The 11,733-nt window shown below is 51.3% G+C and overlaps 1 protein-coding gene across 3 annotated transcripts; it reads right to left on the bottom strand.

The window, feature by feature from the left end:
* Positions 1-45: 45 nt before the first annotated feature.
* Positions 46-11,104, bottom strand: CAMK1 (calcium/calmodulin dependent protein kinase I). Of its 3 annotated transcripts, XM_028161643.2 has the most exons (13): positions 10,938-11,104; positions 10,467-10,505; positions 8,707-8,821; positions 6,792-6,923; positions 4,490-4,564; positions 4,242-4,380; positions 3,902-4,028; positions 3,732-3,807; positions 2,956-3,068; positions 2,299-2,377; positions 2,116-2,203; positions 296-413; positions 46-190 (listed from the first exon to the last, which is right to left on the bottom strand). In XM_028161643.2, exons 2-13 carry the CDS (start codon positions 10,501-10,503, stop codon positions 108-110), a joined length of 1,182 nt encoding a protein of 393 aa, XP_028017444.1. In that variant the 5' UTR covers positions 10,504-10,505; positions 10,938-11,104; the 3' UTR covers positions 46-107. The 3 variants fall into 3 exon arrangements, with proteins under 3 accessions (XP_028017444.1, XP_008150072.1, XP_054585723.1); XM_008151850.3 differs by lacking the exon at positions 10,467-10,505 and having other exon boundaries at positions 10,938-11,103; XM_054729748.1 differs by lacking the exons at positions 10,467-10,505; positions 10,938-11,104 and adding an exon at positions 10,301-10,377.
* Positions 11,105-11,733: the final 629 nt, after the last annotated feature.

Here is an 11,733-nt window from a genome sequence, read left to right as displayed (position 1 = left end):
TGGGGTGGGGTTGGGTGGAACAGGGTAACCCCAGTTCAAGGCGAGAAGGGGAGCAGTCTGCCCCCAATCTCTCACACACAGGGGATCCTGACCCTGGATCCAGGGACCTAGAGCTGGGGGGACAGCCTGGGGGACATTTCCGGGCCCGGCTCCACACAGCAGTCTCGACAGCAGCAGCCAGCCACTGGCCCTACATGGGAGAGAACAGACTTGGCTGTAGAAGCAGACCCTCCATTCCAGCCTGGGTGCCTCTTCATGGACCACCCATACCCTTTCACAGAGTCCCGGTCCTCACCTGCAGCTGCTGGTGTCAGCAGCTCCCCGTGGCTCGCCGTCGATCCCTGCCCCTCCTGGCTGGTGCCCAGCTGTAGCTTCCTCATGTGCCGCACCACAGCCGTGGCATTGAAGGCTTGCTGTGAGGAGATGGGGGGGAGAAGGGACTTTTGAGAGAGTGGGAGATCATGGGGCAGGGTCTGGCAGTGGGATTCTGTTATTTTCAGGTGTTATTGATTCCCTAAAACCACCTGAAATACCTGCAAGGCTTTATTAAATTATATTCAGCCATATTATGTATTTACACTCACATCTACATACATATATAAAAAGTATATAAACAGATATGTAACTTTTTATATATAATTCATATTTACATAATAGCAAACACAATATAGCATATTTCAGGCATCCTTCTAAACACTTTACGTAGTAATTCATTTAATCTTTACGGAAATCTTTGAGGTGAGCACTATTAGTGTCACCATTGTCAAAGGAGGAAACTGAGGCACAGAGAGGTTAAGTAACTTGCCCAGGTGTGTATATATCATTATTTATTTAACACTAGAGACTGGGTGCATGAAAATTCATGCACTGGATGGGGGGGGTCCCTCAGCCCGGCCTGCCCCCTCTCACAGTTTGGGATCCCTCAGGGGTGGGAGACAACCCGGCGATCAGGGAAAAGCGATGTCCCCATCACACCTCTGCTGCTGCCACTGCCGGCAGTGCAAGCCTCTGGCAGCCCTGGGCGGCTGGGCAGCTGCCATCCGAGGCTTGCCTGCACCTTGAGCCAGCCCTGGGGAGCTGGGGGGCTGAGTGGACTGGGCGCCGCCATCATGTGGCTGTGGGTGCCGCCATCTTTGAGGGCATGACAGTCAATTAGCATATTCCCTCTTTATTTGCTTGGGCACCACCATCTTTGTGAGGGTATGATGGTCAATTAGCGTATTCCCTCTTTATTAGATAGGATTTCCCCCGAGATGTCTCCATAAAATCCTCAAATTAACCATGTCCAAAACCAAAGTAATCACCCAAAACAAGTATCAGGCCAGCCCTTGGCATCTCTGTCAATATCCATTCTACCATCACTTCTTGTCAATTCCACCTCCTAATTGACTCCTGGACCAACTACTGTTCTCTGTTCCTGTTGCCTCTGCTCTGGTCCAGCCCTCACTGTCTCCGGCCTGCCTCTCTGCCACATCCTCCTAAGGGATCTCCAAGCCTTCACTCTGTGCCTCTCTCTGCATCCTGAGAGCCCTTTCTAAAGGGCAAATTCCTGCTGAAAATCCTTCTAGGGCTCCTTAGAATCGTTAGGATCAAGTCAGTGTTCCACTGTGGCACTCGAGACCCTGGCTTCTACCTGCATCTCCAGCCTGGGCCCCACATCCCAGAAGCCCTCACTGCCCCAAAGCCCTTCCAGTACAGCCATCCTTAGCACTGGCACTTCCTTGAATGTCCACACTTTCTCTTGTCCTTGGCCCTTTGTACATTGATACCCTCTGCCTTAGACCTTATTCTACTATGCCTGGCTAATTCCTACTCAGCTGTAGGTCTGTAAGGCCATCACCACCTTTATGCCCCTTCCAGGACCGTGTAGGTTGGATTAGATGTCTCCTTAAGAATTATATACTGTTCTCCCTCTAGACTTGGAGGTCAGGGACCCTCACTGGAATAGAGTAGGTGTCAGGGAACATTGACTGAATGAAAGGTTCTTTGGTAAGCATCCTTGAGCAGTTACTGTATACCCAACTTGGTGCTAGGTGTTGTGCTAGCTGAGGCATGGTTGGGGGTGGGGAGGAATCCTGGGGAGGCTGGGACCCAGGACTAGGAATGTGGGCTCACCTTCCACTTGCTCTTGGCAAAGTTCTTCTTGATCTGCTCACTCACTGACTGGTGAATATTCTTATCTAGAGCCGTATCTCCTGCAATCCTAGAGTAAGGGTATGTGGAGGATTATCTGTGAAGGCAGAGGCAGGCCTGGGGGCCCAGGCCCTTCCCCAGTTCACAGCTCATGGAAGCTCTCACCATGGGTGCTGCAAGGCCTGCTCACAGGTGAACCTCTTCTCTGGATCCTTCTCCATCAAGTGCCTGATGAAATCTTTGGCTGAACCAAGACAAAAGTAAAGACAGAAAGAACATGGTAGTGCCTATGGACACCCCCAAAACAGAATCCACCCCTCAGGTCTAGCCTGGCATCCAAGCAAGATGAGCGGCTAGATTTGTTCATGCACCGTCTCACCCCACCTGTTCTCTTTCTCTAAGCCCTCCACACACCCCAGCATTCCAGCTCTCTCCTTTTTTCCTTAAGAAAAACTTGTTCTTAGAAGATTCTACTCAGTGTATTCACACTGATGTATAAATGATTGATAATGGTTTCACAGGTTTGCCTCCTACTAGGAGGCACAAAAGGACAGATGAAAACATTTATGTGGTGTTTCAGGCATTAGGATGTCAGTGGGGGAGGGTATTTTCAAAAATACTATGTTTGAAGACTGAATGAATGAATGCCTACAGGTTTCTCAGATCACGGCCAGGCAGAGGGAAGAGCCTGGGGTGGGTGTCTCAAAGACAGCTCTTAGTCTGGGGCCCAACTGACTTAGGGAAGGCAGTGAGGAGACCCCAAAGCAGATGAGGAAGGCACCAGAGGCAGGGCCCAGAGGAAGAAGGCAAAGCCCCAAATACCAGAGTCAGAGATGTCGTCCCAGTAAGGAGAGTCAAACTCGTACTCGGCCTTCAAAATCTGTTCAAAGAGTTTGGCATCATTCTCGTCATAGAAGGGGGGGTAACCGCAGAGCCTGGGCAGGGAGAAACTCATCCTCATTTTCCATTTTCATTGTACCCATTGGCTCCGGGGTGGAGCTTCGGGGCAGTCCCAGGGGTTAGGCAAGACCCACAGGAAGGAGTTCCCCCTTTTACAAAGGGGGCTGAGGGAATCTACCCCTCTCTGCCTTGTTCACTCCTGTCCAGTTCCACTTTCTATTCCTTAACATGCCACCATCTTTCCTTCCTCAGGGCCTTTACACTTGCTATTCATGTCTGGCTCACTCACTTCATTCAGGATGCCACTCAAATGTCACCTCAGAGAGGCCTTCCCTGACCTTTTAATCCAAAATGGCATCCATCCCCAGCTCCCTACCCTGCTTCATTTTTCTTCATAGCACTTTTTACCACCTGACATTTTATGGATTTATCTACTTGTTGTTTACTTGTCTCTCTCCCCTACTAGAGTGTCTGCTCCCTGAGGGCAGGCACTTTGCCTGTTTTGTTCTCTGCTAAACACCCAGTGCTTGGTGCAATGTCTGAAACATAGTATCTATTGAATGAAGTAATATTAGTCATTAATTGGTAGACAAAAATGTGGAGGGCAGGAAGGAAAAAATTGCAGAGGGGAGGAAGAGAGCAAAGTAGGGGAGAAGAGAACTGGAGCCATGCACCCCAATGGCCAAGACCCCACTCACAGGATATAGGCAATGACTCCAATGGACCAGCAATCCACTGCCTTGCTGTAGGGTTTCTGGGCCAGGACCTCAGGGGCTATGGAGGGAAGAGGACATGGTGGTGACAAATCTCTGCCCTGCAGCTCCTGGTTCCTCCCCTGCCCATGGTCCCAGCCCAGGGCCCTCCGCACCCACGTATCCTGGAGTCCCGCAGGCCGTGGAGAGTACACTGCCAGGGTCCTCCATCTTGGAGAGGCCAAAGTCGGAGATCATGATCTTGGAGTCTTCATCCAGGTTGTAGTACAGCAGATTCTCTGGCTTAGAGGGCAGGAGGGAGGGGAAGGGGCAGTCAGAGATGGCCAAGCACCCCCTTCGAAACAATAGGCCCCCAAAAGCCCCTATGGCTTCACAGCTGCTATCTTAGTTGGAGGCACAAGAAACTCAAGGAGGTTCAAGTTAACCAAGGTCTCACAGTGAGTGTGCAGAGCCCCTCCCCTGGGTGCCCTAGCTCATCATACCCTCCCACCTCACCTTGAGGTCCCGGTGTACAATGCCCAGGTCATGCAGATACTTGACAGCATCCAGCACTTGGAATATAAGACGGCTGGCATCCCGCTCCGTGTAAAAGCCTTTTTCCACAATGCGGTCAAACAGCTCCCCTCCTGACACCCTGCAGCAGGGAACAGGGCAGTCTGACCAAGAGAGCAGGAGAGGCAGGGAGGCTAGGAAGGGGGCAGCAGAGAGAGGTGTGATGAAGGGTTAGAGTCGAGGCCACTCACAGCTGCATGATGAGATAGAGGTGGCCCCCACTCTCATAGATGTCATCCAGGGCAACAATGTTGGGGTGCTTGATCCTGAATGGAGAAATGAGGTGGTTCAGAGCTGAGGACAGCTCAGCCACCTTCCCATCTTCACCTTGAAGGATCACCACCTAAAATCTAGATAGGATAAACCAAGGATCTGGATCCCAAAGGGAAAAGCTGATTTACCACAAGGGGTTATAATGTATTAGAAGGCAGGAGAGCATAGAGATAAACACTAGACTCTGGCATTGGACAGACTTGGGTCCAAACCTGCCTCTACTATGTGCTATTTAGGGACCTGACAGTGCTGATCACATGATTTTAAAATTTTTCTGTGTTGATAAGTCTGTCAGTCTACATGACACCAGGGGCTTTATCTTGCTCACCACTGTACCTCCTACACCTGGTGTAGATTAGGTGCCCAGGAACATTCACAGAATTGAGTGTAACCTCTCTGAGCTTCAGTTTCTTATTTATATACTAGAGGCCTGATGCACGAAATTCGTGCAAGAGTAGGCCTTCGCAGTCGCGGCTGCCTTGGCCCTCGCAGCCCTGGCTTCGTCTGGAAGGTCGTCCAGGTCATCTGAGTGGTCATTCTGCTGTTTGGTCGATCTGCATATTACGCTTTTATTATCTATATATATAAAAGCCTAAGTGACCATTATAACCGAACGGCTGGAACAACCGGTCGCTATGACGCACAATGACCACCAGGGGGCAGACGCTCAATGCAGGAGCTGCCCCCTGGTAGTCAGTGCACTCCAATAACCAAACTCCCTTGGCTGGCTAACCTCCCACAGTCCCTCCCCATCAGCTGGCCAACCTCCCGCAGTCCCTCCCCCTGGCCAGCAGGCCCTGGGCTGGGACAGGAAACCAGGGGTGGGTGGTGGCAGATGGCCAACCTCCTCCAGCGGCCAACCTCCCATGGTCCCTCCCCCCATCCGCATACCCTGGTGGCGGTGTGGTGGTGAGAGAAGGAGGAGGTGGGTAGCCAGGGAACTGCACAATGGCGGGGCACAAATGGGTGGCGTTGGCATCTGGCATCTGTCTCTTCCGCACCTGGCCCGGCGACCGTTGCCTCCTCTCCCAACACCACTGTGGCCTCCGGGCCCTGATCAGTCCAGCCCCTGATCCTAGGGACCCCACCCATGCACGAATTTCATGCACTGGGCCTCTAGTTATAGATATAAAAGTCTAAGCGACCATTACAACTGAACAACTGATTGTTATGATGCGCACTGACCACCAGGGGGCAGATGCTCAATGCAGGAGCTGCCCCCCTGGTGGTCATTGCGCTCCCACAGCCAACCTCCTGTGCTCCCCGCCCTTGGCCAGCTGGCCAACCTCCCATGGTCTCTCCCCACAGCGGACAACCTCCCACAGTCCCTCCCCCTGGCCGGCCGGCCGGCCAGTCCCGATCGGGACTCACTGAGAAGGCCCGGATCAGCCCTGATCACCGGCCAGGCCAAGGGACCCCACCCATGCACGAATTCGTGCACCAGGCCTCTAGTCTATAATATGAAGCCAATGATAGTACTTCCTTCAAAGACTTAGGGTGCGGATCACATGAGATAATGCAGGTAATGTAAATAAGGTGCTTGGCATAGTGCCTGGCACATAGTAAATGCTTTAAAAATATACCGGTGATGGTGATTGAGCTTGATGGAAGATGGCTCTGCTACAGACTTGCTGTGTGACCTTGGACAAGTCCTTTGCCTACTCTGGGCCTATTCCTTCACCCCTACCACCAATAGTAGAAATGATCATTTTGTCCCTGCACAGGATGGTTGGAAAGCTCAGGGAAGAAACTGGAAGTGAAGATTCTTTTAAGTTTTTTAATGAGGCAGCAAGTTTCATATCAGCATGAGCAATTCATAGACGAGGTATTGTTGATTTAGTCAGAAGTTCAGCACACAGGCCTTTTTGAACTTGTTGAGTAGCTTTTTATGTTGGAGAACTTGAGGTAAGTCTAGCAATAACAACAGTTAAGATATGTGGGTTCAAGCTCTGTTCAAGAGTTGACCTTTAGACCTGATTGAACAGATTAAACCTCTGTAAATAAGCAAGGACATCTCAATCTCATCTGTCATGTTAGCTATTGTGCCAGGCACTTGAAATAAAGGACCACTAATGCTCTCCACAACCTTGACAAGTGGAGATCATCACCCCATTTGATAAATGAGTAATTTGAGGCTCAGAGAGGTTAAATGCCCAAAGCAGGGGTCAGATGAAGATGGGAAGGGTCAACCTGGGCAGGGTCAGGCTATGGCTCACGCACTTGTGCAACACAGCAATCTCATTTTCCATGCTGCCCTCCTTGCCCTCCAGAGCCTTCTTGGCGATGCATTTGATGGCCACCAGCTTCTGAGTCCTTTTGTCTTCTGCCAGGATTACCTCTGAGAAGGCCCCACTGCAGGGAAAGGTATTCATGAGACAGGGACCTGGAACCCCAGTTTCCCTCCAACCTTTCCTCCATTTTCTATGGGTTATGTGACCACTTCTGGACCAAGGAGGTGGGATGAGACTCCCCCATCACTCATCTATCCTCTAGTGCCAATTGGCGTAGTCTGTGCCCTGGCCACGGTAATTGGGTCATGTGATGCAAGCCAGGTTATTGGCACTTTGAGAATGTGGTGCTCTTTCCTGCTAAGCTGGTAGAATATAAGCCTGGGAATAATGGTAGCCATCTTCTCACCACTCGGGGAGAACCTGCTTGAGAATGAAGCCAGTACAAAGGAAATCAGAGCTGAGAAATAGTCCAAGACAATTTCCTGATAACATAATGTGAGCCCCTGGATCCAGCCATGCCTGGGCTTCTTTATTATGTGCATGATCGATTCCTTTTTCTGCTGGAGCCAATTTGAGTCATGGCTAATTTAACACCCTTTAGAACCTTAAAATACCATCAGCATTACCTGGAAACTGTTTATAAATGTAACATCTCTGGTCCCACCCCAGACCTACTAAATCAGAATCTGCATTTTAATAAGATGCTTGAGTGATTTGTATGTTCACTGAAGTTTGAGAAGCAATGCTTTACAACAGGCTCATCGAAAGGAATAAACTCAGTTGCACTGGAGTTCACTGATTAAGGAGGGTTTACTAGAGTATTTTTTTACAACATTTTGGATGTAGGTCATAAGTCAAATAAAAGCATCTCCCATGGTAAAATCTCAATCATCAGGATAACTAGTGACTGTGGTAGTCTCATTGCTGGTTTCCAGCCCTGTTCCTCTCCAACGAACTCGCCATACTGTGGTCAGAGTGACCATCTTGAATTGCAAACCTGCCAAAAAGTCTTAAATGTCTTCCTATGGCCTGTGGGATAAAGTCCAGCCTCCATAGTTTGGCTTTCAAGGCCATGCATGACCTGTTCCCTTCTCTTCTCCAGCCTTTTCCACTCTTCCCCAGTCTCTGATGATAAGCTCCACTTGACTCTACTCCTTTCCACACAAAACATACCTCTTAGCCTTTGCTTATGCTATTCCTTCTGCTTGGAATGTGCTTCTCTTTCTCTTTCCTACCACTCCTTTCCACACAAAACATGCCTCTTAGCCTTTGCTTATGCTATTCCTTCTGCTTGGAATGTGCTTCTCTTTCTCTTTCCTACCCATCTTTTAATACCCAGCTCTAATGCCCCCTTCTCCAGAAAGTATTTCCCCAGGCAGAAGCCACTGCTCTCTCTGAGCTCTCCAGAGTCCTCATTCTCTTCTTTAATTGGAGCCCAGCATGCACCCTGTTGGCATTTTCCATGTGTCTGTCTCCCTCACATGTTAGATCAACTTGAGGGCAGAGACCAGGTTTGAGTTATTTCTGGACTCCCAGCATGAACAACAGAGCCATGCCCAGCTGTAGTTGCCAGACGTAGGCCAGAACTCCCAGCCCTTGGCAGCAAGTTGAATAAACTGGCTCCTTCATTCTCCCCAACTTCCTTCTCTCCATGGGAACCCAGAGCTATGGCAAGAGCAGCCCCTGTTCTATCCACTGCCGGCCAGAAATAAAAAGCCAGTGTCAGCCATGGCAAAGCTGCCATAGGGCTGGGCTGTAGGAAACAGGAAGTAGTGATCAACTGACCAGAGGAAGCACCACCCTGGACTCAGCCTTCCCAGCCAACCAGGCCAAAAGTGAAAACCTTCCCAACCCCACCCCTCAGCTCAGGGACAGCCCCCATTCTCTCCTGCCTTGAAACTCACGTTCCCAGAACATCACGGAAGTCGTAAATGTCCCTAATGTCCTCCGCCTGCTTCCAGTTGGGGCCTTCCACTGCCCCCGGCATGGCCCACTGCCCCCCGGCCACAGCCAGGGCTCCTAGAAAGGGGAATGGAGGGAAAAGATTCCGTAAGGCCCAGACTTCTATGTCGGAACGTACTGGGAGCCCCATTCTGTCATTCGGGCTGCATCTGTCATTCTTTGATTCATTTATATGACAAAATCATTCAACAAACATTCATTCACCAGTCATTTATTCATTTAGGAAACTCTTATGCCTAGAGGAAAATCCTTCATGTTGGTAGCAAAATTCTTTATTCAACAAAGTCATTCACTCATTCATTTATTCAGCTTACCTCCCAGTTCCTCCCTCTCCAAATCCAAACACCCCAGGGGACCCTGGCTTCCCAAAGGACAGCAGAGAAGGTCTCAGAACAGCTTGTAGAAGCACAAAACCTGGGAGGAACCCCCTGTCCCCAGAACCAGCAATGTCCCAGCCCCCCACCCTCGGAATTGCTGGGGTGTCTCCTCTCCCTCCTCCTCCTCCCCACTCAGCCTCTCGGAAATCAGGCTTCCGGCAGCCAGGGCTTTCAGCAGTATCTCAGCCACAGTTTTAAATAGCTCCTTCTGCATAGTTGCCATGGCAACAGCAGCCACAGCTGGAACTGGCCAGGACTCCTATTTTCCCCTTCCCACCTGACTCCCTATCTGGGTCTCAGCAGCTCGAGAAATGGTCCCACCCAGCCTGTCCCCTCCTGACTTCACCTGACCCTGATCCAGCCTCTACCTTATTCTGCTGAGATTCTGTCTGCAGGAGAGGATAGGAGTTATTTCTCCATTTATCAGATGGTGACTGTGGAGACAGAGGTCCAGTTTCCCAAATGAACCCCTGCTGGGGCCCCAACTAAGTTTGCTGAGGGCAAAGGCCTTAGAGGGGTCCTTCCTGGGTTGGAAGGCCTGACCTCAGCTGGTCCTTCCAATATGCAGCCAGACTGGGCCCATTCAGCAAACATAGCCCCTCAGTCCCATCCCAGGCCCACAAAGGAAGAGGCTGAAACAGAGCCTAGCATGTTGTAACCTCAGGGAAGGCACTTTCCTTCTCTTTCCTCTGCAGAATGTGGGGAAGGTGCCCTGACTACAGTCTTTGGTGTGAGATCCCACTCCTCTGATGGGACCTCCTTCCCAGGGGGGCCTGGCCAGCCACCTCTTCACGAAATGAGACTTGATGGTAAGCTTTAGAGGCAGAGTTTTATTATTTATTTTTATTTTTTTTAGAGGCAGTTTTAAAACCCACCTGGAGGCTAGCACATACAGCCTTCACAGTTTCAAACATGTCCCTGTACCCAGACACACCACACCAAGCCCCACCCACACCTCTAAACCCAAACACCTACCCACAGATCCAGCACACTCCCTACCCAGATACCCTGACACCTGATAATATATGCACAAAGACAAAACACATGATCCCCCAGACATCCTCACACCTAAACGTCCCTCCCACAGATTGCTCTCACACCTTGACACACATCTGTATGTACCTAGATCAGATGATACCCAAAAAAACAACACACTCACCCGTCACCTGTATACCCGACATCCCAGATTCACTCATATCCTTCACTCTCCAGTTCCAATGCACTCTAGAAGCTCCAATACTAGAAACCAAACCCCAACAATTTACACACTTAACTTCAAACGTCATCAGCACACAATCATATACCCCACCCTCCACTTTTACTACCTTTTGAGATACCAGCATGCACAACACCTGGACACATATCTGCAACAGAAACACTGATTACCAGACATCCCCACCCATAAGGACACACACACCAACACATTGCAACTCTGCATCTGATCCACATGCCTATGCTAAGACATTAGCACATCCCAACACAGCCCCACACATCTCTACCTCCAAATGCTCAGTCCTTCCACATTCAGGCCCAGCTGCTTGCACACACACACACACTCCTCCCCACCTTCCTCTATTATCCATTCAGTTCCCCACCGGCCCTCCTGGCACTTGCTGGTCCTAGGGCAGAGGTAGTGGAGAAAAGGCCCACCCAGCCCAGCCCATGCAGAATCCAGCCAGCCTCGACACCCCCTCTCCTCCTTGGGGGAGGGCGTCCAGAGGCTGCAGGGTCCGGCCGCCCCTCCTAGGCGCCCGGGGTTGAAGGCGGGACGTCCCTCCTGCCCCCCTCTCCAGTACCTGCAGATGCCCCGCCTCGGGGCTGGCTGCGAGGCCCAAGGTGGCTGGCGCTGAGATCCCGCCAAGGTCCGCAGTTGCTGAGCGCCTGGCCCGCCCGCCTGTTCTCTCGCTGGGACTCTGCTTCGGCTCAGCTGGCTCCCTCCGCCCGCCTGCGGCTCTGATGTCAGTGGAGGAGGAGCCTGCGGCGGAGGGACTAGGGACTAAGAAGCGAGATTCAGCTCCGGGGCTGGGGAAGGGGCGCGAGGAGGGGGTGGGGTGGGGGAGCGGGTGAGGGGGGACCCTAGAGGATCTCTAATACAAGTCAGATCCTCTGCTGGACTCTTCCCGCCCTTCGTCTCCGGTAGGACCCCCATTTCACAGAGAGGTCAACGGAGGCCCAAAGAGATGAAGGGTTAAAAATCAGCAGGTGGTCAGTGGCGAAGCCGGATTTAAACCCAGGTCTGTCTAATGCCAGAGGCTGGCCAGTTTCACCCTGTCGCCTCATAGAGTTTCAGACCAGTCTGGAAGCTCCCTTAGGACTCTGGCTCCGTGTTCCCTCCCCTCTCTACCAACCCGCTCCTCCACTAGTGCCCAGAAGGGAATTAGGCCCCTCACAAGGGCTCAGGAGACTGAGGGTGCGGGGATGGGGCAATAGGGAAAGATTAGGCAATGAAGAGAATCGAGACAGTGGTTGGATGGAACCCCAATTTATAAGTGGAAAAAACAAAGCACGAGGTCCCTCAGTGAGGCAGAGCTGATGCCCCAATTCCCTACACCTGGGTGTGGCGCCCAGAGGGACTGGGGCTAGGGAGGACAG

Source organism: Eptesicus fuscus, chromosome 18 (genome assembly GCF_027574615.1).
Source record: "Eptesicus fuscus isolate TK198812 chromosome 18, DD_ASM_mEF_20220401, whole genome shotgun sequence".
NCBI classification, from domain to species: domain Eukaryota; kingdom Metazoa; phylum Chordata; class Mammalia; order Chiroptera; family Vespertilionidae; genus Eptesicus; species Eptesicus fuscus.
This window is presented reverse-complemented; position numbering and strand designations above follow the sequence as displayed.